At 38.3% G+C, this 27,164-nt stretch overlaps 1 protein-coding gene across 2 annotated transcripts in view; it reads right to left on the reverse strand.

Annotated features, from left to right (window-relative positions):
* The window catches only part of PCCA (propionyl-CoA carboxylase subunit alpha), a 337,827-nt gene that overhangs the window by 7,486 nt on the left and 303,177 nt on the right, over positions 1 to 27,164 (reverse strand). For both annotated transcript variants that reach the window (XM_015587373.2, XM_015587371.2), the window contains one exon: positions 7,371 to 7,511. In XM_015587373.2, coding sequence (XP_015442859.1) covers positions 7,371 to 7,511 — 141 coding nt within the window. The remainder of the gene's footprint in view (positions 1 to 7,370; positions 7,512 to 27,164) is intronic.

Raw genomic sequence — 27,164 nt, forward strand, 5'->3', positions numbered from 1 at the left:
TATGCTTTGTTGTGCTAATGATTTAAACCACTTCTTATTTCTGATTAAAGCCCCCAATATCCTCCTACCAAGTTCGCTTCACTCCTTCCCCAGATTAAAAGACACAGAACCTTCTCCGGCACACATTGCTCTTGGAAAACATGTTAAGACTGAGACACGTTCGGCAACTTGTATCATTCAGACTGCAAACGCAGGAAGAAAGCTCAAAGGAAGAGAAAGAAAAGAGCAAGGGGGAAAAAGACCTCCACCAAACATAAAAGGAAACCCCCAAAAGTACAGACTTGAAAGCTCTGCTCAATGCCAGATATTCATCAGAAGGTGGTGTAGCTCACTAATGTTATTTGATTTGGAATAAAAGCATGAAAATGATGGCAAAGGCCTAAAATTGGAGATGTAAAGGATGACTGCACAGTATTCCATTTCTCAATTTCATCCTTCAGAGCCACAAAATGGGGGTGATACAGTGACGGGATGAGATTTACAGTAACAGCTGTGGTCTTCCCACACAAGGGAGGCCCTTCTAATGGGCTAAGGTCTGTTTTGAACAGACGGGGAGTAACAAAACAAGGTTCCCTATTAAGAGTGTGCAGTCATATTTCTGATAAAGAAAATGATTATGGGAGTTGGATTTCCTTTAAGACGGCCCCCACCCGCTTTTGTCGTCCAAAACCTGGGCCGGTTTAAAGGTGTTATCCTTTAAATATAGGCAAGAGGACAGAAATGGCACGGAGGGCTTTTCCCCTGTAAGCCTACTCTCTAGCAACTGTAAAGAATGCATAGGAAACTGTGCCAGTGGCATATGGCTTTCTACTGTGCTAAACATTCATACAAAAGACAGGTTCATCAGTCATTGGAGTATCTGGATAAAAAATTAGCTCCTGATGGATGGTATTTTGAGCTTACCTGCTGCTACTACATTACCAGAGAAACCCAGGTTTTGAAACCCGCATGACATTAGAAACTGCAGACCATGAAATACGACACGTGCAGGAGCACATAATGTACGCCAGATTATACAAAATAATAAATAAGCTATTTAAACCCTCTGCCTAAAATTGGGCCCGCTGCAAGGAACCCTGGGTCACTTCTACGCAGGCCAATTAATGCACAGCATCTGCTGTATAGAAGCAGGGCATGAAGCACTTCCGAATGATTTCAGCAATTAAAAGAAAACTGTTTCCTGCCTGTTCAGACAGCAACTGTTTCAATGCAAGAGTGAGCACCAAATCACTGCGTGCAGCTGAAAAATTAAGTCCCCTTTTTGGGGAAGAAGGGTGGGTGAGAGAAAGAATTTTTATGGAAAAAGGAGGCTTCTTTTGTTGTCCTACATTCTGTATTTTTCTGCCAAATTAGACAGAAGGCTCGGAAGGCTTACCGGCCCTCTGCAGTCTCCCCTTCTGCTGCACTGGGCCACCCGAAAGCATGGATCAATATCAACCCTGCTGACGACTCCACAAAAGTGAAAATCCTTCAATTACATTTTTAAAGGCTGTTCTACTTAGAACACAGGTGCCTGAATGGAATGCATTTTAAAGCCCTTAGATCTGAAAAAAGACGCAGTTAACAGCCATAAGAAAAAAGGCATCTCAGATTTGGTTAAAAGGCACTGCTAGAATCTGATATATAATAACTTCCTCTTTCTGAGCCGGTAAGATAGGCTGGTAAATATCCCCTGATATTTCCTGAAGAAGAAATGTGCATTCACATCCCAACATCTTCACGCAAAGAGGGAGGGAGAAGACTCCCTGGGAGATTGTGCAGTATTTAAGCAATGATGGAACGAACCATCATCAAATTACAAAGAAAGAGAAGGCAGGTGACAGAAATGCCACCAAACCTCTTATCTCCAGTCCAAGGCTTCTTTTAATGGGACTGTGCACCAGCCGCCTCACTCAGGAGGGCACGTGCAAGGAGAGGTAACACACTCAACCAAGGCAGCTGGCTCTGGGGGACTTCAGGTCCGCACTGCCGCCCACTGCCCATGCTCACCCCAGCTCCCCTCCTGCAGCTGCCCCCCTGGAATTGTACAGTGGGTCTCGAAGCGCGGAGCTGAGAGGATCAGGGAAAGAATAGAGTTGTGGCCAATATAAAACAAGTCCAGTTTTTCTTAAAATTCCTTAAAATGAAGACAAATATTACACCCTACTGCCCTCTAAGTTAGCTCAAAACTGGAGCCAAAGCCTCTAGTTACAAAGAGAACTAGTGAAAACTGATGTCATTTACAATATCTTTAAGAGATTGGTCTAGATTCTGTATCTCTGTGAGATATGCCGTTTTAAAGGACTCAGTGGAATTTTTTTTTTTCTTTCGCAAAAGGGTGAGAAAAGGTATTTTGAATCTTGGTAAAGTTGAGAACTGTTATCTTCAAAAATACTTAAAACAAAGATAGTAACCCCTATAATCCCAAGTAGATCCTTCCTTGAAAAATAAAATCAAATGCCAAATTTGCAGAAGATGCGCCTAGAATATTTAATTTATTGATTGAGCTATAAAAATATTTTATCTTCTATTGATAATTATCATTAAGTTAAATTGTGAAAATTCCAAAATTGTTACTTTCGACAAAAATTCCCACCAATGTTTAAAAATAAATGTTACCTGGAAAAGATAAAAAAGGCCCAGTTCGGGATAGCAGTTACCTCTCAAGGAGGCAGGACAAGAATCTGGGGAGAAGCCACAGGGCAAATTCACTGTGTAAGAAATGTTGTATTGTTAAATAAAATGGGAAGCGACCATGGTAAAAGTGATCGGGGAGAATAAATACTTGTACTATTCTCTATAACTTTCTGTATGTTTGTAATATTTCATAATTTAAAGTTTGAAAACATTAAATAATGAATGCATGAATCCATACATACTTTGGAATACAATCTGAGGTTTAGATGAAAAACTGGCATCTTGTCAAATAAATTGCTTGAAAAACCACTGCTATAAAATATGAAAATTTAATTATTGCAATTACTTTATGATTGCAAATCAAGGTATCCAGAAACTGGAAAATCTATCAAATAGCCAGGCCAGGTCCTCTGCCAAGGAAAGATGCTGTTATCGATATTGGGCTGCATGAGAAGCACAAGTTATTGCCAGACAAACACACACATCAGGATGGCCCAGTCCAACCCTTCTCATCTGGAATATCTGAGCACAAAGGAGGTTTCAAATCCTGCTTCTTCGAAAAGTGAAAAATAAAGGTCTCTCACCAAGTTTATTTGAGATTTCACCAAGATCAGCTCTAAGCTCAATTACAGGTGGTTTAGGGACAAAGGGGAGGGGTGACTATGATGCTCTGAAACAGGGCACCTGTGTCTACGCAACAGTGGCCATCAAAGCACCTGCTCGGGCGCCCTCCCCCTGAGGAACATATATATCAAGGAGAAAAAAAATCAAGGCAAAATCTGGGTATTACTCCTATTAATGAGCCCAAGTTTTGTTTTCATTTGTGCACTTTATAGCATATTTTTCTTTTCTTTTTTTTTTCTGTTTTGCCTATGATGCTGTTCACAAGAATAACAACCTAATTACCTGCTGTAAAAGGTCAGTTCTGTTACAAAGCAGATTGTTCTCACTTTGGCCCCACAAAAATACTCAGGTCTATCTTATCAATACTGGACGGACTAAGTGGCAAGAAGAGCCAGCGACAGGTACTTAATGTCAATCTATTATTTTACCTGCTCTCACAAACTAATGTCACAAGGTAATAATTAAGAAAGAAAAACATAAATGGGTACACAGCCTGCTTCTGGTTCATGTCTCACTTAATTTTTGATGTATTAAATGAGTATTTCTGATGCAAATCTGAGATGACTGCAGAATCTAAACATAACTAGAAAGAATCTTAATTAAATACAATATTAAAATATCCCATTGGGTTGCCTTATTTTTATTATTTTTTGTTTTGTTTCTGATATCGGACTAACAAAAGTATGTGCTCATGACTTTATTTTATACTTCAAAGTCAAATGAAAATTGTGCAACAAATTCAGTAGCTGTAAGTCTAATCTTGGAAAAATGTAGTCAGCCATTATTCTGAAAGAATATGTACTTAATATTTTTGTTCAAAAATATCAAAAAGATAGAATTTAATTAATTTTAATTAAAACAAGTTATAAAAATGCCACTTTGATTACAGAAGTGGCCCCAGTTTACGATAGTGTTAAATGTACATAAAAATGGGTATTTTTCAAACTAAAATGAAATTCAGTCATTAAAAATATTTTTGGAAGGCATGTAAAAAAAAGGCATTTAAGAAAAGCATATAATTTTATTGGTTGTTTTCTGAATTAAATTTGTGATTCTAGACTTTCATAATTCAGTTCTACTTTCTTTCTTATTGGTTTGTTTGTTTGTATTCACTTTACTGTTTATTAATTAGAATCCTCACTCCACACGTTCAAAAGGCTATTTTATAATCATTAAAAAAACCCCGATTTTACTACATTTAATGTTAAATAGTAATGAATAGACACTGAAAAGGTATTAAGAACCTTTGCTGTGTGAACCTGAAAAAAGCACTTGGAGTAAAATCCAGCTTCTGTGCTGATGGAGGGGAGACCTTCCCACGAAGCTCTGAGTGCATTTATTACTTTTAAACAGCCACACAAAGCATTGTGTCCTGAGGTTTTTACTCTGATAAAATTGTTTATTTCACAAAACGGATTTGTTATTATTATTTATGTGACACTTTGGTGAAACACATTATTGCCAGGCCCTCCATTCTAAGATTTATCAAGTTTTACTTCAGCTAAATATAAAAATTACAGGTAACTGGAACTCAAACTATAAAAGATAACATTTCAAAGAAAAATAAATACTTATAGTCCCTTAGTTGCTTTTTTGGTCCTTGTTTTCCTTGAAAATACAGAGGTGATTGATTCCATTCTCTACCTACTGACAGAAGTGGAGCCTTGGCTCAGCTGATGTTATTGCTAAGAACAACACAATATGCCCTGCAGTGTTAAAATAATTTTAAACCACAAAACTTAAAAGTTACAAGTATTATTTTCTTAAAATGGCCGTGCCTTTGGTCCAAAGAAAGTTTCTTGTGTTTTAATTACACGAGGCAGATTTAACTATAGAAGTTGTTATAAAGAGCCAGCGATGAAACATCTCACTCTGCATTTGGTTTAGGTATTAGCAGTTTGGGACGTTTTTCACAAATAATAACTCAAGAGAAAACACTGTTTTATCAAAACACAATGGTACAGAATATAAAAGGAAGTTCTGCAAGGACCAGAAACGGCACTGGGAGCTGGAAAGAGGAATGAAAGCCAAGCATGTGCTCTCCCGGGCCAGGCCAGGCACATGCGTGCAAAGAGCGTTTATCAGTAAGGTGAAGGCCATAGAGATGAGGGGCCAATTCACTAGGGGTGCACCCCCACCAACCGTGTACTTTGACTTTAAAGGAATACATAAAATAGAGGCCCCAGTCGGTTCTCAAATTAAATCACTCTTGAATACCCACATTTAATTACTGGTGGTGGTTTTCAATATCTGAGCTGCCCCAAAGAACCAAGGACTAATACCACATTGTTCCGCTTTAGTAAATGCCTTGCTTTCCCACATTAAGTTATTAACCAGGAAATGGAAAGTATGAAGGCTAAACCTTCTGGTATCTGGAGAAGCTAGACTAGGGGAAGCAGTTGTTAGAAGCGAGAAGGCTGCGCGCTCCCTGTTCTCTGCTCTAAGAGCTGCCACAGTCAGGGAAGCTGGTGCTAACAGAGGAGCAAGACTGCAGTCTGAAGCCTCCCCGCCCTCCTGGCGTGCTCTCAGCAGGAGCTGCCTTCCTCCTTCCTCCTTCCGCTCAGGTTTTGACTCAGGTGTTGCAAAAGTAAAGACTGCACTTTAACACATATGTTTTTTAAAGCGCAAATATGAATTTTTTAAATGAAAGCTACACCATTAGGACTGACAAGCTCAAGATGGCAGTCTACAGCTTATGTAACTTCCAGAAAAAGCTTAAGAAGGAAAATGAAAACTACATATTAACCCCCTCACATTGTTTACCAACCTACACTTCCGGTCACTAGAAGATTCCACTGACTGTCTGATAACACAACTTACTATCAAAGCCAAGAAGGTGTATCTTCTTAGGACCCTCGCTAGTCCTTCAGAATGAAGAAATACAAGGCAAACCCTTTCCCCATATTCAACACATATATATAATTTTTATGTGTCGCCTCTCCCAAATCCTTGACATTTGGGTGTGAGAAAATCATAATGAGTGCGTTCTTCCAGGAATGTCAATGATTTCAAAGCAAAAGAAACAATCAGAGCTCTTTAGCTTCTTCTGCCCTTTTGTAGAAAAGCTGGTAGTTCCATTTCTATATCATCAGGTAAAGCAACTGTTAAACCAGTTTTTCAAATTCACAGGTCAATTTCAGGGCTAATCATTTAAACAACTGAAATTGATAATTTTTCTTACTATTCACTGTAAATACTTTCCTAGAAACTAATGCCAACTACATGAGTTTTTCCTCAACTTTTTAAAAATTTATGTCAATAAAGAAATACATAAAAAAAGAAATACATGAATTTTTTTATTGACATAAAAAAAATTATGTCAATAAAGAAATACAGTTTTAATGCAATCCTTACAGGAAAATACATAACTTCCTGTGACTTAAGTGGGATACAAAATGGAATTACATTATTATTATAAGTTCATTAAGGACTATCAGGCTTGACCATTCTTTTCTGGCACATAAATAAAAATGAAAGTACTTAAATACCTAGAAACCTCCTGGTCGGATCTTTGTTTTCTTTGTACTTTTGCTGCTAATCAAGAGATTTCTAAGCCTGCTCTAAGAAAATGCATGTACCCTACCAATCTGTCCATAGAACATTATCTTGAGACTGAACATGTAAGGAAATATTGACATAGCTTTGATTTGTGCCTTAATGTCACAGGGTAAAGATGAAAAACTTAGAACTGAGATCCTAAATTTTATTTATCATGTTACAGAAGTGCTCTGGTACTCCACAGATTACAGGATTAACTTTCCTTACTTCCCTTCCCATTTATTCCAAAAATCATGCAAAAAGTTCCCTATTGGAGGGTTATTTTTTGGCTAAAGTCCTTCAAGGATGCTTAAAGCACAGAGAGAGAATAAATTGAAATTTTATATAAAATACTTCTTAAAACTCTAAATTTGCCAAATAACAGAATGAACCCGGCCTTATTTCTGCTCTAGTTCCAGATCATTTGAGGGGAGAGGCACTCAGAATTGCTACCAACCTAATTCAAATGTGAAACAGTTGGACAAAGAATGCACAAGAGCTATTTTGCTGTTTTGTGGGGGGAGTATAACTTAAGAATGAAGTGCAAAGGACATTCGGTTTGCCCCTATCCCACAGGCAGGCGCGTTCCTTACCATGTCCCCAGGCTTGACAGAGACAGCCACCACCACACCAGGCATCGGGGAGCGAAGAATACTGCTCGTGTCCTCAGCCACTTTTTCCAGCATAAATTTGTTCAATTCTGCAGCGAGTCTGGTTAAGATATGCACCTTGTACTAAAGGGGCAAAAACAGAAAAGATTTTAAATGATGAACTTTTCCTCAAAAGTAGCATTTCTTCAAAATCGGTTTTTAGCTTTTAAATTTAAAAAACACCTTTGAAGTCTTATGGCTTTCAATTATTGCACATAAAAACAAAATACATTAGTTTGTTTCTGGTATATGTTATGAGCCAGTTATTTGAGAAATTTCTTGAAATAAAAACTCCTCCAATAATTAATTTGTGATAGTCGACATCCTATATCATGAAGAAAACCATCTGAAAACTTTATAAAGAAAAGAAAAATTTCCTTGTATCCCCTTCACCGCTTACAAACTTATCCCAATTAATGCAAATTCCGTGAGCTGGCTCAGCCAGAGAAAAAGGGTGACTCTGTGAACATGCACCAGTAGATGGCAGCAGACTGCTGTCTCTAACTCCCCACTTCCCTCAAGAGAGCAGCTGCACTATGTATCAATAAGTTAAGACAAAGAGTTTCAGTGTTCATTTTGGGCAAAATAATATTTAAAATACATATTTCTTCCTGTGACATGAAATGTTATATTCACGACTGAAAATGTTAGCTTTTCTTTTTAGGCTCAGCATTTTATAGTCTTTCTGTAACAAGATGGTTAGGGTAGATACAGATGAACTATGAGACAATCTTCTGTATTGAGGGACAATAATATCAAGATTTTAAAGCCATGAAAAGAAAACAATATGCACTACCAAGTATTTTAATTGCAACTTTTGTAGGTGGCTCTCAAACAATTAGGGGCACACTCAAGGTAGTTCGGTCAAACAGAACATTTCTAATACAGAGAATTTCTGCCCGGCAGGAAAAACCCTAGATCTCTGTGAATAAACATATAAGCCTCAGTTTGCTCTATCCAAACAGAAGTGTTTGAGGAAGTGTTAGTCGGTGAAGTACGAACGACCACCTGAAGATTTCTGGATTCCTACCAGATCACAGTTCCCTTGGGTAGACAGATGCAGCAGCAAGGCAGCTCCATTTTGTTCAAAAAAGCTGCTGTAACTCAAAGCCTCCTGTGGGCATCAAGATGGCAGGGATGCAAAAGCAAAATAGAATTCCCCTTTTAATTCGGCACAGGGAAGGTGGAAATCTCTAAGTGTGTTCTTCACAGGGCCTATTTAAAAAGGAGTGGGGGGAGGGCGCCAAGGAAGAGCTTTGATGGCCTGAGTTCAGAGCAGATTTACGACACTGTGACAGGTTGAATAATAACATCTTTTGCATGTTTCTTTACTCCTGAGTGTGTGTTTTGCAATCAAGACATACAAGTGTCTGCCAGTTTCTGAAAGATATGATCCTTAAGTGAAATTACAGTGCAAATAAAAGCTTTTTGCTCCTATTAAAATTCATCTGAGTCATAAGTGGCAAGGAAAAAAAGCCAGGAGAGTGCATTCTGCTGTCAGTCTAATAAACATTCTGAGCAGAGGGACTATTTATCAACGAGGAATTGTACCTCAAAGTCCTTCATTAAATCTACTGGAGGGGGATAGAGAGAGAAGACGAGTAGAATTGTGTCAAATTGTACAGTTTTAGTATCTGTGCTCTGTCTTAGAAAATTCAACATCACTAGAAGCTTCAGAGTCAACAAAAAAGTTACTTTCCTAGCTGGCATCACCCTGGGCAGCTCCTTCCATGTAACTGATCAGCACTGGGCCCAGCTGTCTAGTTTAAAGTGTAGCATACAGATTTTTTTTTTTTTTTTCACAATTTGACTTTAAAATGTGAACTCTAAATTCAGGTAAAGTATCTTTCTATACTGAGGATAATATAATCTATCATATTTCACCACAGTGGATACCCTTAAAAACTAATTTTAGCTATACCATAAACAAGCCTTAATATAAATAAAGTGCTAAGATTGTCCTAAGCTCCAGTTCTCCCCCAAAATGACATGATCCTGACTAAAACTTGATCCTTCTACTATTTTTATAATTTTCATATCTTTTGGATTCCTTTCTCTGTAGGACTCCTGCTTTGCTTGGACAGAGATGTAAAAGAGTCACAAAACTCAATGCCTTTAGATGCGGTCTTTGTTATTGATGAGATGTTCCTTTTCCTTTTGTATTTGTTTATTGTTCTTAAATCTGTTTGGGGGATAAGCGACTTATTGTAATCACAAGCAAAAAAATAACAACGGGGTAAATGCCTCAGGAGAGGCCTTGTTGCAAACAGTTGGCTTAGAAATGACCTTTCTGAATATAAAAAAAGGAGGCAGCAAGAAGGTTCTCTTTTTAAGATTACCTTTGATGTTGTCCTGACCTCTTCAGCGTGCCCATACAAACACGCCTTCTTAAAACAACCTCTTGGCTCACTCGAGCAGCGTACAAGGGGGTGCTTGCCAGGATGGGATCTAAGTGGAGTGCAGCATATGGGCCCATCAGAATGAATTGCCTGGTGAGAACCGTAAAAGCTTTTTGATGCCCCAGAAAAGAAGTCATTTAAGAATGTACACCAGGGCTTTCAAAGCTTATGATCAAAACTGCTATTTATTGTTTTCTCTGAATTCTTAGGGGGCACGGGCAGAGCAGCCAACTAGTTGAGAGATTTCAGGAAAATACCCTATGACAAGTGCAGAGTTTCGTTCTATGCTTGGCATTTAAATATTCCTAATGGGTCTGAAAACTTCCCTGGAGAGTGTGATTTTTAAGCTGGTGTTATTGTTTACAAGCAGATAAACCACAAACTTGATGTTGTAGAGGTGGGAGTCCCAGATTTTAAAGGCCAGTTGACAGGACAGAGAAGCACAATCCTATAGGAAGCCAGAAGCTTCTAACTCTGCAAGGTCATGAGAAACGTCTGCTTGAGGAATTAGAAGTTGCTTGTTGGTTCAGTAGCTGTGAGTTATTAGTAAAGGGAAGCTCACTCTGTGGGTTTAGGGAGTGCTCTCCAAACCACAGTCAAACTAATAAATTCCTGAAAAACACACCTCACTGTGTAAGTAGAACAGGTGCTCTCCGGGCTTAGCCTGGCTGGACTCCTCAATCCAGACAACTGCAGGAGGGGCTGAGGTGTTATCTCATGACCTAATTGTGGTAAAATGACCCCAGCCTAGTCTCTAAGCAGATTAACTTTTTATGGTATCTGCAATGTAAAACCATGTCTAACAAGTAAACTCCCAAAAAGTTCAAAAGAAAGAATGAAAAACGAATTATTCCCGACATGAAAGGATCGGGAAGAAAATTACAAGAGATGGAAAAGGAACACAATGGAATTGTTTTAAAAGCTAAAATACAGCTCTTAACACAGAACCTGATGAAAGGGATAAAGGTGGGAGCAGAACATTGTGGTTGGTAGGGGACAAGCAGGGAGCCCGCCAGGGTCTGGGAGTAATATATGCTTTCTATCAGACTCAGTTAAAATGTCCACACCCACCTGTACTATGAGCATGCACAGCTCCCCGCCACAGACGGTAGGGCAGTGCTCAGCATGGATGCACTCCATTCAGTCACACAGAACACCACCTTGCTAGTGTCTGTATTAGTTTGGTACATGGAGCTCCTTATGGATTTTAAATCCATGTGCTTCTTTCAAAAGCCTCCAGACTGACCAGCGATTTTACACATTCCATGGACTCGCATGTTTGTATGACTTAGAGGTCTGTGGGCTCCCTGCAAAATGAGTGCTGCCAGTGTGCTTTACATATTTTTCCAGTTGTGATTTCTGAGCCTCCAGTTTCGTTCTTCTTACAGTAGGATAGCTCTAGTTTCCGTTTCTGTGTCATTTTTCCAATAACAATGAGGATGTGTGCAGTTGATAAACTATAATGTCTTTTCATGTCGACTGGGGGCCATCTCGGTCAACACTGAATTAGGGTAAATGATGAAACTTTACAGGTATTATTTTTCATCAATTATCTTAGCATCCTGAACCATTGGCCATATACTGTTCATTGGCCCTCACTTACTTACTGAGGTGACAAATCCATTTCTTCAAATACGAGGATCTCTTCTTATTCAGAATTTTACACCTTCTGGACTGGACCCAAGGGTCTCCAACATTAAGCTATGTCATCACTTTCACAGTGCAGCACTGAGACCTAACACTCAAATATTGCCCTAAAAGTCTACTTACCTAACTTGAGACAGAGAAAAACCGTGTTTTTAAAGTGACAGAAATGACTAGCTACTAAAATGACACATTTTTAAATACATCTGTGTGTTAGAAAAAGTAGAAAAAAATATTAAATGTAAATTAAAACACTTAGGTGGAATCACAGATGTAATCCAACCTTTTTTTCCTTTCCTAAATTCTTTGTGAGATACACAATTAACCAACACGAGGAAAAACAGCAAGAGTTCAAAGCCAAGCAAAGTACATTCCATTCCCCTCTACCTCAGCATCAAGACTAACAAAACCAAATCAGCAAAAACCTCCATGAAAGAATTCAAAATAGAATTCAAGCCTGTGGCTGTCCTCTTGGAGGTACAACCTAGGCAAAGAAGGTGAAATGAACAGACAGCAGTGAAAGCGCCTCATACAGCTGCAGTCACTGGAGCAGCCTGTTAGCATAATGCTGTGACAACTCCATCCGCACAGTCTCAAGGTAGCTGTCAATCAGGATGCATCATTTAATCCAACAGCACTCGGAGGACTTTCTCCGACAACCCACATGACAGCATATCTACAGCTCTATTTATATCAGCGCCCAGTCGTGTTTACAATGCTGTTGTAATTAGAAAAGATGCAACAGGCAGCAATATTATTGAGATTTCCATTTTGCAGTATTGCCCTATAAAGTGTGATCCTGCTTCACAGAGTCATGCTAAATGACAAAAGGCTATTTTCTTCAATCTCCCAGCTCAGACAGCACTTCATTTGCAGCTATCTATAATTAGATTAATGGTGTAGTGCAGTACAAAGCAGGCCCACTTCACATCAGATAGCATATGAATTAGGACAAACACTTATTTCAATTCCAGGCAGAGAAAGCAATGACTGGGGTATTTAGCATACCCTTTATGGTGGAATGAGATGTTAATTGTGTACCATTACCTCTAAACTGCTTGCTTGTTGTATAAATCACTGTGCTAATTGATGCAGAGATAGAAATGTAGCCACAGGCAAGAAAGCAAAGGAATGAGTTGAAGATGGTGGATAAAGGATTATCGAGTAAAACCATATGGAGATGAGATTCCTTTGAAACCTTTCCTTTCTGCCTATGAGTAGGATTTCTTAAAAGTACAGAAAAACTCTTATACCGGGAAAGAAATTTTAATTTTTCACATTCCTTTTAAAAACACAAATGTCTTTTAAAAGTTCCTGGCTGCCAGAAATCCAAATAAGAGCTATGTGGAATTAATCTAAATATACACTTATAAAAACATGGAATGTGCAGTTTTCACATAGTCAGAACTCCCTATCTGGGTTTTTGGCTCATGGCTTAATAAGTAACATTTGTAAACTACCTGAAGCAGATGTTTCTAACTCATCCACAGGGCAAAAATAAATTCTTTCCTAAGACTTGAAGTTGTTCTTATAGAGCAAAACACAACAAAACAAAGAATAAAACTCTGCTGGTTTAGGTTTGTTATAGACTCTCATTATGTAGAAGCATTTATTCAGGCTGTGAATCCAACAGAACAGAAACATTTCCATCTGCCATTGAAACGACGATTTTAACACCATCACCAAAACACTCAAATCTGACTACTCCAGTTCTTGATTTCACGTTGACAGGAAGGAACTAGAAAGGTGATATTTTTCTTTTTTTCCCTAAAACTAGCAAAAAATAATAAACAAAAGCACATAATAATTTAAAAGTTTCCGTCTTTTTGCAAAATGCTACTCTTCCTTTTCAGCACTCAACAACTCTTATTGAAGTCATGAGAGCATCTCAGAAGCACAAATATAGAAACCAAATGCTATAAAGTCCAACTGTTAAAGATCCATAGAGAAACATGTTCTTTGGAAGTTCATAAATCAATTGAATGCACCTCGTGTATGCATTCACAAATTTTTTAATAGCAAAGCAACAGTAAGGTGCAAATTACTGCTGTGCACTTTTTCACAAATTCAGCTGCTTAGCAATTAGCACTGTTATAACAAAATTTTACACAGAGAACAAATACAGCAGGTCAGTTAATAGTTCAAATTCTCTACTTCAGAGTAACAGTTAATGTAGCCATAGCCATCTACTCAAGTGCACATTTGAGAAATACTGTGTATAGTTTAGCCTTGTGAAATACAAACACCATGTTAACTTGCAAGACAATAAAACAATGTCCCAAGAAACTAGAATGTCTGGTTCAAGTTATCACCACTGAAACTTGAGGAAAAACATCTAGAGCCTCTTAGTTGAGGGTAACAGACCACCTTTCACCATACAGGTATATGTGACTACAGAAATGAGAACACTTGTATTGCTACTGCAAAATCAACAGTTTAGGTTTAAGGTTGCTATGCTAAATAATGTTTTTTAAAAAACAAATATGAAAGAATATCAAGGGTTCTTGAGATGGAAACAAATGTCAGCAAAATAAATAGTGTAAACTACCCTGAAATAATGTCTCCCAAGCGTGCAGCTAGCTAGGTGACAAAATAGAAACGCATTGAAGCAAAGATGTGGACACAGTGTACGGGCCTGCTCCCAATCATTAATCGCTTGTTTAGACCATTTAAACTAGAGCGGTACAGCCCGCAGCAAAACGCCAACACACCCCTCACTTGTGTCAGCGATGCTGGTGTTAACAGAAGAAAATATATGGTTTCTGATATTGGGTCCTAGTTCCTCAGCATTTGCTCCCTTTAATTGAGAAAGGCAGTTAAACAGAAAGTAAATCATTCAGTTAGCTTAGCTGTTTAATGACATATAATTGATAATGTCAATATGTTGCAGTGACATAATACATCACTTTCAACACTCGCCACTTACATTTATGAATCAATCTATACTCAAGCTTTTATTTTTTTTTTTACTGCTAAGTTCATTTGTCAACTTCAGGCTTTTGCTGGGCCAGTCGATGTACCATAAAGAAGAACAATCTCATTTAGGGTAGTTTTTGAGGGAAGAATCATAGAAATAGAGGTGAAGCGAAAATTCCAATAAAACAAAACGACAAAAATACATGAAGCCCATTTCAGCAACTCATCTTTCAAAATGCTTGCTAATTTCCTTAGAGAGGAAATACTTTAAGGCTAATATCAAAACTCTTGAAGGAATGAGTGAATTAATAAGTTTTTATGTATCTCTGGCTTGTTCCCAGGAGACAATTTTCCCTGGAGAGGAAAATATGGGGATGTCTGTCAATAATACAAAAATCTAACCCGATTTTTATTTATTTTCTAACCTAATTAAAAAATTTTTTTTAATTAGCAACACAAGGGTCTTTCCAATTCTAATATCATAATGAGCTTTTCTTTTTTCACAATGGTGCTAAAAATTGAAAATTAAACATTAAACCCAATATTTAAGAGGATTTATTTCCTCAGTTGTGCTCCACTGAGGTTACCTTTCTTGTAATTTGAATTACTGTGTCTTAAGACGGACCCAAAAATGATGGAAAAGAAAAAGGCGGCGGTACAGGAAGCCAGCCCCACTCCCAGTTTGTGGGGAAGAAGGATGCTGAGGGTAAGTCCTCAGTGGGGTTCTGAAGGAGCGAGTCTGTTAATGGGGCCACTTCCCTGGCGCTTGGCGCTGTGGGGATGCCATGTGCAGGTGTGCCAGGATAAGGGGCCCAGCCTCTGCTTTGCCCAGGTGCCCACAAGCTGTCTAACAAGCAGGTACATATGCCACGGAGGTAATTTGCTGGAATAAGTGGCACTTTCAAATTCACAAAAGCAAGTCCATTGACAATGCACTGTATAGAACTCGCAGAACAGAACATGTGCGTTCTGTTTGATCAGGAGTCTCCGTGACACATTATGACTATAATGAGTCATTTCTTTCCTTTTTACACAATAAAAATAGTATAGATCTTTGAAAGCCTTGTATTCAATTATGTAACAATGCCAACATCTGTTAACAGTACAGGCTGTTTCTATTCTGTATCCTAAATTGTTTTACGTAATTACGAGTTTATAAGGTATTTGGTAAGCCAGTAAGAAGGTACCTTTTTAAAGCACTATATAATTTGGGGTACAATAAAGTGTTCTCTTGAAAATCTATAATTAGGGCAGCATCAGCTTACAGAAAAGCACATGAAATGTTATAAAAACACAATTATGTAAATAAGCACATAGGTAGGGAAGTGTACCATTTTGCTATGGTCCCCACCCCTCTTTTTTCCTCTTCTATTTGAACTGCTCTTTGCTCATCTCAAATTAAAGTTATGCTGTCCATAGGGCACAGAATAAGTGAACACTGGGGAAAAAAGATGGGGAGCTTGGCCTTTCCTAGTAAGTTCTTTAGTCCTGAGCTGGAATACCAGAGACCTGGGCAGTGTGCCAATGCCAGGGACTCTTCAACAACACTTTTGACTTTACATGTTTTTTTAATGATAAAATATTTTTGCTATTATGAATCCACTGAAGAAATTCAGAATCTAATATGCCAAGATGCTGGCTTGTATTGCTCAGAAATTCAGAAACTAAACTATATAAGCAGAAAAGAAACAAAAGTAGAGATGACAATACTGTGTAAACTGTTGGCTAAGATCAAAGCAGAAACCAACTAAAGAGGATCATAGTAGTCCATCTCAAAACATGCCACTTTGGTGTAAGGACTGTTTTGAGCTGAAAGCAATTAGCGCTCTGCCCTCCCCTGCCTGTCTAAAAGCAGGGCATAAATTTCCTTTGTAAAGATGTCTCCCTCTCCCAAACCAGGTGAACCACTAGAGAACTACTCCAGAAACAACTCTTATCTGCATAATAAACCTCACTCAACAGCCCTTATTTATTATATTTCATAGCTACTTTACCACAACTTACCCCCACCCTAGAAGCCCAAACCCCTTTTCCTTTGTCTAACCTCTTCTCTACACTTTATTACCCTTTAAATGGTTAAAATGGTACACAGCCCCAAATTCTAACTGCCTCCTTAAGTCACATTTCTTTGTAAATTCCAATGTGTAACTATGAAATATCATCTGTTTTTTCCTCTGGTTAATTTGCCTTTTGTCAGTTTAGTTTGCAAGACTCTAGGCACTGAATCTACGAGGATAGAGAAGAAAGTTTTCCTTCCCTATACAACTCAGCAACCACTGGTCCCAAGTATTGGGAATGATACACTATCAGGAGACTATGTAGCATTTTTAGAGTTTGGAAATTAGACATTTTAGCAGTTTATCCTGAACTACTAAATGAACTTCTGGCATGCTACATATAGTGCATTATACAGAACATATAATACTGGAGGGTAATAGAGACCTATAAAGTCCTGTGGTCAATCTAGGGCAGAGGAATATATGACCATCACATTGGAAGCAGGAGAGGAGAGTGAAAAACACGCTTTGAAGCCAACGACCTGAGTTTGATATACTAACATATGTAGATGTCACCTCTTGGCCAACTGACCCGACTTCTCAGAACAAATATCTTCATTTTTAAAATCAAGATAATACATATATTAAATGATTGGGGAATTAAGCTGATAAAGATTTGCAAAGTAACTAACAAGTGGCTGACAATAACTATTCACCAAACAGAATTTCCTGTCTCCTTCCCAAACATCTCTGATTGTCCAAGAAGAGACAGAGGTAGGTTTTTTTTGTTTTTTTGTTTGTTTTTTTTTAATTGCATATTATAAAACATCTCAGATTAGCAGCTTTTGTTATAATTCTAGCTCTATGGTTGCACATTTGGGAGCCAATATTAAATTTTGCAACCACCACATCTTGCTCTAAAATCAGAGAAAGGAAGTTGTTTCTGATATCAAAAGAGCTTCTAGTTCAGGCAATGTAGGACTCTATGGTTATCTTTTTTCCTTAGACACCTAACGAGATATATAGTGAGTCAGAGAAAACAATTTGGTTCATTCTTTCAAAAATCATTTATCAAGCATATCTGGGCAATATAAGAATACAAAATAAATAGGAAAAAATAGCTCCTAACCAAAAACACCATAATCTGGCGAGACATAACATTCATAAACAACAATATAAATATACATTAATCCGACAAAGGATATGACCAGTATGAGGTAGACTTTTTGATTTTAGACCCTCTCTTAAAGAAACCCTCCCAGGTTGAAAGGCAAGTAAGAACAACGATTAAAGAGTCAGATTCTTTTAGTTTCTAATTCCACCACTTAGGAACCTAGGAAAGTTATTTAAACTTCCTACGTCTGGAATTTCTTACTTATAAATTGTGTCATAATAGTGCCAACTTCAAAAGGTTGTGAGAATTAGGTGAATTCTTATGAGAAATGCTCAGAACACAGTAAATATCATCTTAGTATTTAATAGTTATTGTTACTGTATTTGTTTTTGTTATTAATATACGTCTACAGATAGGGCAGAAATTAAGTGAAAGGAAAAAATCTTTTCCATACTCTACTCTGCTCAGAATACTTCTGGCCACCAAATGTGTGAGAATTTTCCTCACACCAAGCAATTTTCCAATTTTCTTTGGATATCAACTGGGTGTTCTATAATTCAATTCAGTCCTGACACTAACTACCTGGTTTAGACTCTAGATACTATGATTACAAGTGAATAGCAAGACACATTTAAACATTCTCTCATGGACAACCTCAGGAAGTACGTATCTGAATTTTCAACCTATAAAAAGTGGTATTAGGCACATATTAAATTGGGATAAGACCAAACACATATTTCTTATTGTTCCCAACCCCCATCAATAAAGCACAGATTCTGCCCATGACAACTATAGAATGTAGCCAAATAGGCCCAACTGGCCCTGTCAGCCCTTTTTTCCCATGGAATAAGGTCCGGTTGTAAATATAACTCCCAAGCCCTGGGTATGCTTTGCCTCGGCCTCTCCAACCCCTCCCATGCTGCACTGCCAAATCCCTACTCTGCCATTTGCTCTCTCTTTCTTTCTCTAAACGATGTTCCCTCTTTTTCTTTTTACCCCCAACAGCATGACTTGTTATCTGTATATGACAGATAACTCTGCCTAGTTGTAATGATCCTAACAAATTCCCAGAAGCCATTGTCCTTCACTCTCATAAGAGATTTGTATTTATCTCAAATACAAATATTCATGCCAATGAACATAAAGCTCTCTTTACCTTCTAAATTGTCACCAATCTGTGATTTTCAGTGTCTACAGGACCAGAAATGTCAAAAGCAATCATCAAAAGCTTTAGTCATAAAAGTTAGGATCGTTTCCCAATTGACTAATTTGTGATAGCTGTCTAATCAAATTTAAAAACGCCTAATTTCTTTATTATTACAATTAAATAATAATACACATCAACCCATAAAATAATACTAGGAAACATTTCAGTTGTATCAATAATCCAGAGACCAGCAGAACTGAATATCACCAATCTTTTGGTGACCTGCAATACTTTCCTTTGCATTGTATGTCCTACATGGAAGAGGAGCCGCAGGAGAGGTAGGATATGAGAGTAACTGCTAAGTGGCCTCACTCTGTGGCATCTACCCTTGTGAATCCACTGTGGATCAGGGTCTGGGCTATTCCACAGGCTCAGAAACTAAACTTCCTCTATAAGCTTAGATTGGATCATTCTTAGCTAGGTGGATTTATTTGCCAAGCTCATAAGAAATTGATGTGTAAACCATCTTATGAATTTACAATCAGAAATATATTTCTAAAGGAAACTAGCCCATCTCCTAACTGTAGTGTGGGAACATAAATTAGAGTCAGTGGTTATTTGCTAAATATGGAATCAGCAGAAGAAGCATCAGCTGATCTTCAGCAGTGCTCTCCCCTAAGATAATATGAGCAATAGTTCTCAAACTAGAAGCATCAAAACTCAGCTGGAATCTGGTTAAAACACAGATTGCTGAGTCTCACCCTCCAGAGTTTCTGATTCAGGACTGGGTTGGTACTTGCATTTTGAACAAGTTCCCAGGAAATGCTGAAGCTGCTGGTCTGGGACCGCGCTTGGATAAGTATGGACCCAGGCACCCTTTTTCACTATTGAAACAGCCTTTCCAAAGGGACTGTCTTAGACTCTTTGGGTTGTATAACAGAATACCATATACCTGGTGAATTCTAGACAACAGAAATTTCTCACAGTTCTAGAGGCTGCGAAGTCCAAGATCGAGGCCCTGGAAGATTCGGTGTCTGGTGAGGATCTACTTCCTAGTTCGTGAATGGATTTTTTTTTCCCCCCTATGTCTTACATGGTGAAGGGTCAAGGGATCTCTCTGGGGTCCCTCTTATAAGGTACTAATCCCAGTCATGACCTAATCACCTCCCAAAGGCCCACCTCCAAATACCATCACATTGAGAGTTAGGTTTTAACCATGAATTTGGGGGGAGGACGTAAACATTCAGTCTATAGCAAGGACTTTAACTCATGTCCATTAAGAAGGTTTTCTCTCCCTATACTCATGCTGTTAAATAATGCTTCTTTGACTCTTGTTCTAAGTAAAAAGATCTTCCAAGCAACACATTCTTTCTTCATATACAATAATAACTGATCAACTTAAGAAGTTATGAGTATAGAGCTGGAAGATTCGGTGTCTGGTGAGGAACTCTATAAATAAACTAGGATTCAGATTCTGACTTTGTATGGCCTATGGTATGTTGCCTTGCTTTCTAGCCCCAATTACTTATCTGTGAAATGAGAGAATATAGCTTATCTTATAGAACTATCTTGTGTGTGGTGGGGGGGCGAGGGGGAGGGTGGTGGTAAAAAAACTTGCAGACCTATGTTAAGATTCGAATTACATTAACAGATGTGAACTGTCTGGCACAATAACTGCCAGCACACAAAGCATCCAGTGAACAGTAGCTATTATCATGACTCTTGTGATGACTGAATTGTGTCTCCCCAAAATTCACATGTTGAAACCCTAACCTGAAAGCTAATAATACTGAGAGATAAAACCTTTAAGAAGGTAATCAATGAGATCATAAGGGTGGGGCCTAATGCAATAGGACTGGTGCCCTTATAAGACGGGGAAGAGACACTAGGACTGAAATCACAGAGAAGAAAAGCCATATGAGGACACAAAAATATGACGGCCCTCTGTAAGCCCGAGGAGAGAGGCCTCAGAAGTAATTAAACCTGCTGACATCTTGATCTTGGACTTTCGGACTTCAGAAATGTAAGGAAATAAATTTCTGTGGTTTAAGCTACTCAGCCTGTGGTGTAACCCTGCTTACAGAAGGACTATTTTTAATGTATTTTTTGCATATATTCAGTCTTGCTCATTTCAAGTTTCAAAGTTTTAGGAGTATTTTGGTGTCTTTAGTTACTCTTCCATTAATTTTTCTTAGACCTCAATGTTGCTGTCCCTGAGTTAGAAGAGTGAGTCTCTGGTTCCATAAGTAACCTTCTGAGGTTGGAGAATATCACTGGGCTCAAAGTATCTTCTGAAAGAGGGGTTCTCTTTAAATGTTTACAGATTTTGGATGGGCTAAAACCAGCCATAACTATCCAATATCTGAGCTGTTGGGGGGTTATTCATTTGATCTCCTGGTTTATTAAAAATGATGGGGAAGCTAAAAAGTCCCAGAAAAGGGGACTTGGCAAGGTAACTTTGAATGGAATGCATATGTTATTACACAAATTTATTAAGTACAAATTCCCTGTAAAGAAACTTTAATATTTAACAACTTTTAAATATATCCCAAGAATTGTAGTCTCGACAAATGATAACAAATGTAAGTGCTAAATCACTATTGCCTTTGGTCTGGCATCTACAAGAGGAAATTAATTATACACTGAATGAGTATGAGTTTTATTTGACTTGCAACTTTTCTACAATCATATTAGAATATGGAACTTTTGGTTACTCCATTCATTTTAAAACAAATCACCTGAAACTGAAGAAGGTCCCAGAGAAAATGGGTTGAACCAAAACTGTTTAGCAGCTCTCCTGGACAGTGGGACTCCATTCTTGCCAAATTTCTTACTTCAATAAAGTTTAGAGATAGAGTGATCTGAGGGTGGGTTTCAAACACTGTCTATTTTCTCTTTTAAAAAAATAGATCTATTATTTCTTCCCCCCAAATGACAGAAAGATGATTTAATTGAATATTCCTTCAGATGGAGACAAAATCCAAGTGCCTCTAGAAAAGTCTCAAGCAACCTATGAAAAGAAACACACAAAATATTTTTTTCCTTGCTTCTTCTGTTTTGAAAATTATCATCTGTAAAAGAACTTTTTTGTTATGCCAAACATAGTTAAGATTTGTTTACATCAGAAAGTATGACAAAGTTCACATGGGTTTTGGTCTTATTTTTGTCACTTAAGATGATGGGACAAACTTGCTTCTTTGTGGCAAAGTGCTGTGCAGTGGAAGTGTGGATGCAACAAACATCGTGGAAACACGGGCCACCTACACTTTCTATCACAAGAAGGATGATATTAAAGGGTGGAACTTTACTAAAATATGTCCTAACAACAACAAAAAATACTGTCTTGAGGCATCCTACAGGCTTGCCTGTTTACCCTGCCAAACAGCACATGTTTCCAGCCTAGCAAGAAGAGACACAAGCAAGTAGCTATAAAAAGTTCCACTGCTGAAGAATGAGATTCCATGAGCTAGTATTAAGAGCCATCGAACATGGCAATTTCTCTTAGGGAAATATTTACCCCGTCTTGAGAACCTTGAAGAATTCTTTTGAAAATTTATTTTTGCCTAGACATCACTGAAATTTAGACAGAGGTTCACAATCCTTGCTGACAATATCACTAGTGTTTACCTTGTAGAAATGACCTCACTGAGAGAACAAAGGAAATGACTTGGCATGAATTTAATTTGAAGACTCTTGGAGCCTGGAAAAGTCTTGGCCATTCCAGTCCTATCTGCTACCTCATGCCTGGGTAAGTCAGCACATGTTGCCACTACAATAAAAATTTTTAATTGGCTAAATGTCAAAGAGGATACAGGCTAAACTGCTTTACCATTCCAGAATTTTAACTTCTATTCAAGCCAAAGAATAGAGCAGGTTTCTCAGATACGCACTTCAAAGCCAAATTCAGGTTAATTTTTCATTTCCTTTGCACATTTTTTCCATATTTTTATTTTCATTAATTTTTATACTCCATAATAAGAGAAAAAAGTGACGACTTTTTTTTGCAAAGATGATTTTTATCTTCTATGAGAAGGAAATTAATTTCCAGTGCAATAAAATAAACTGTATATCCTGATGATATAACTTCTGTGACTATCAATTACTGTGATTTTTTCCACAAATGCCTCACTTTTCTGCTATTTTGGGCTCTGTGTTAATTAGGGAAGAAAGGACTACGGAATCCCACACGCCCTGAGAGACAGAGCGCACTCTGCGCCCAGCTTCTGTGAGATCTGCGTACTGATTTCCATGTTAGGGTTCTGTGATCTAAGAACTCAGTCCTAGAGTTCACGCTGCCAACTACTGTAGTTTCCTGAACACAGTAAGCAGTTTCACGGTGAGTATCCTCCCCATTTTCCTTTCCTTGGCTGACACATAATCATTTCTTAAATCAAGGCTGAGGTGTCATCAAGTCAGGGGCCTTCCGCTAACTCCCACGTTGGGCGATATCCACTTACTGGCTCTTACGCACCCTGGCTGTTTTAACATCTACCATCTTATGTTGAAATACCACCTTAAGTGTCGATTTCCCTTACCAAATAGCAAAAAAAAAAAAAGGCGATAACTTTACAGTGGATAAACCTGACAAACACCACCTTAACTAAGTGATCAATGTCACCGGTAATGGGACAAAGAGAAACAAAGGACACTAACAAAATGTAAAGGTTATGAACTACAAAGAAAGACTAAAGAAGTGTTCTAGACTAAAAGAGACAGCAAGACATGAAAACTAAATGAAATGTGTGATTCTGAATTAGATCTGGATCACAAAACCATTTTTTTCTTTTGCTATAAAAGATATTAGTAGAAAAACCAGAAAAATTTGAAAGGCTTGTAGATTAAATAATAGTACTCTATCAATGATAATTTCCTGCACTGTGGTTTATAGAAGGGAATGCTGTTGTCTTGTCTTTAGGAAATTCTTATTTAAGTATTGTTAGCAACTTTCTGCAATGGGTCCGATAAAAACAAACAGAGAGACAAAGAGAGGGAATGGGGGTGGGGAGAGAGAACAAACAATAAAGAAACCACAAAAAAAAATTAACATTTGGGAGAATTGGTGAAGTTATATGGACCTTTTTGTACTATTTTTGCAACGTTTCTTTAAGTCTTATATCAAGAAGCTTTATAAATGTCAATCACAGAAAAAACCTAAAAAAACTTTTCCTTTTAGATGAGAATAAAGTATGGGATTAGAAACATGCATACTGTGTTCATGGTAGATGAGAAATTCTGCAGTAATTACTTGTAAAGTGAAATCAGTGGTTACACAGAATGCTAATTGGAAGCTGGCACAATTCCAGGTTCCTGACACTATCTCCCAAATTAACCCAACAAACTGGACAGCAGAGCAGTAAACGATATTTTCTTCATTGTATAGTCATAAATGAGAAGCAAGAACACTGCATGTAATGCTGAACTATCAATCTGCTTTACAAATAAATATATTTCTCACAGGTTTTACAAACCAAAAGACCTATCGCTGCTTTAAAGGCAATCATCCTACAAATACCCTACACAAAATATAAGAAACAGTACATTGTATTAGGCTTATATAATTTATAGTCTATTAATGCTCACTGCCAGCAATGGTATCATCTCTATGGGCCCAGTCATTACAGAGATGGCATTCTCTATGACAAGACTAAATTACCTGGACTAGCTATAGGGCTATGAAGCAAAGAAGAATAAGACTTTGTGTCTATTGATCATCAGGAAGTTGACCATGACATTTGGGAAACATGCACCAGTAGAGGTAAGTCATAGGGCAAAGCATAATGTGGAGACTGGTGAGGGATGTGAGAACTGTAAAGAATCACAAAGGAGCTCTCTATAAACACCTCCATGTGGAGAAGGGAATTGATTTATTAGCCCAGCCACAGAAGATATTTATAGGAAGGCAGATTTCAACCCAACACAGGAAACAATTTTTAACAGAGCTCTCCAGTAATAGAATTGATAGCCTTTTGAAGTAGTGAGCCTCTCACCACTGAATATATTCAATTATGTGCAAGATATACTCTTCAAGTACTATAAGGATGTAAGATTCTTATACCACCTAGGCTCGATCTAGAAACAATGAAGGCTGAGTTTTTCAATGGCAGCACCCCTGGCCTCTACCACTGCACCCCCCTCCCAGTTGTGGACAGCCAAAAATATCTCCAGACATTGCCAAATGTCCCTTGGGAGGTAAAACTGCCCTTAGCCGAGGCATTCCTAACAGCAAATTTCTCTAAGTTTGTGTATTGAGAAAGTGAAATATGATAGACTTTCAGAAGGAGGGCCTAAGGTAATCAGAGAAAGACTTATGGAGAAGGTAAGATTTGAGGTAAGTCTTATAGTAAATTCTGAAGAAGGGTGGAGAAAGCAGTAAGCTTTCTTGGATAGGAATGGTATGAATCAAGGTGTGGAGGAGGTAAGAAAGCCAGTTGGCTAAGTAGAAGGGTTCGATGGTAGATAAGGCTACAAGTATTTGTAATGTTGTAATGTGTTGACGGGATTTCCGATCTAAAGTCAAGGCAGCTTAGGTGGGCACCTCGACCTATCCACGTTATAGGAAAGTAAATGTTGAATGCAGTCCTGAAAGAGACAATGTTCTGGAGGAACAGTAGGCTGCTGGAGAGTTAGGCAACAAACATATCACCTTTGCCTCCATTTTCAAAAATATTGTCTGTTTTTTTATCTGCCATTGCTCTCTGTATCTAAATGACATACATATGACTCTCACTTTAAAGTCTACTTTAAAGAGAAGCTGAAAGCAAGCAAGTAGGGGGTAGGAGGGAGGAGGAGAATAGCACTTACAAAGCACTGAACTGAAATGCATCATGTTTCCTGAAAGATTATTAAAATTCTGCAATAGTCAAGCCATACTCACAGGCCAAGAAGATTGGAATTTGCAAGTGTGTGGATGACCAATACGTCAGTCTTCACTTGGGTATATAGAACTTGGGTTCTATATACCCAAACCTGGATCACAAGAGGGTTTTCGCAAGCCATGCTGGGAGTGTGAGAGACCTGGGTTTGTAGAACTAACGTGGTAGGCAGTTTGATCAAGGCCAGTGTTAGCCTTGAGAACCAAGCTACCTTCGAGTAAGTTGATTCCTCTCCTCTTGATGTGGGGCTCAGATGTACTCAGAAAAGCTCTGGAAGGTCCCACGTTCAGAGGGTCTGCTGGAATCCTGAAGGCTCTAAAAGAGACACTTCTAGTATACTTCCTCTGGGCAGGCACTGGCTGGCAGTGCAGCAGGGAGGGGAAGTCACACCCAGTGTCCACCCAAGAGGCCTCTGGAGGTCTGAGAATGCCAAGAGATTCCCCACCAGTGGTCAGAAGCTGAGGTAAGCTGGCCCTAGGGCCCCTTCATTTGTGTACTCAACTGTGCGAGACAGCAAGCCCCCTTCTGCTGGTTCTACTGTTTTGCTACTTAGAAACATGAGAGCCTATTTGAGCACATACCAAGGAACAGGAAACTACCAGCTTTTTGTAAAAAAAAGATACCGAACCACCTCCTCTTCAAGCAAATGTTCCTTTTCTAAGTAATTCTTCCCCTGCATTCCAATAAAAAAAAAAAAAAATCTGAAATGGGACCTCCAATTGACCTCTGCGAGGTTCTTTATGGGGTACAACTCCACATTGGTCTTTAGAGTCATCTACTGTTTCTACTTTATCTTTCAGGGATGATGAGAGGCCACCGGATTCACCTTTAAAATTTAGGCTCACATTCACTACAATATTTTTATTTTTAAAAATTGAGGAAAAGAGACCAAAATATTTACATGTAGAGGAGATTTAAAATAAAAGCGTTATAAATGCAAATGAGTTTGTATAAATGGAGAGCTTTCAACCCAGGCCTCCCGCTAGGCCAGCCACTAAACAGCAGCACCTTCTGCCAAGCATCTCGGTTAAATGGAGGAGCTTTCTCGAGGGCTAAGAAAAAGTTATTAAGAGTGTGAGCTTTGGCCATTATTTCACAATTGAGTTACCCTCTATCCCAAGGGCAACATTTTGCAGCTGTCTGCAGTGAGTCAGTACTTTCTTTTCATTCTTTCCTTTTTTAATTCTTTTTTTTCCCTTCTATTTGGGTAAATTGCCCTTTACATTTTTGCCTGTGACTAGAGGCATTAAGAACAAAGTTTGGGTCTGCTTCTTGCTGTTGTAAATAGCTGTCTCCTTTTTAGAAGGCAGAAATGGAAATAGTAGTCATGAGATGTTAATTCATTTGAATGAAAGTTGCAAAACAATTGACAGATAAGGCACACACACAAAATCAGCAGCAATGCCACTTCCGGGTGATTAAAAACATCGCTTTTCAGAGGGTATTTATTGAGTGGTTATGTTTATAACTTACTCTCATAGCATCCATTTCTTTCCCCTAGAATTAGCAATATTTGCTTGTCAAGAATACTTGGTACAATTTGTGCCAAGCATACAAATTAGACCCATCACAAGAGTGTATCTCACAAAGCCTGATTGTATAGACCAGTGGTTCTCAAAGCAAGGTCCCTTCCCCAGCAGTATCAGCA

Source organism: Pteropus alecto, unplaced genomic scaffold, assembly GCF_000325575.1.
Source record: "Pteropus alecto unplaced genomic scaffold, ASM32557v1 scaffold13, whole genome shotgun sequence".
In the NCBI taxonomy this organism is placed as follows: Eukaryota; Metazoa; Chordata; class Mammalia; order Chiroptera; family Pteropodidae; genus Pteropus; species Pteropus alecto.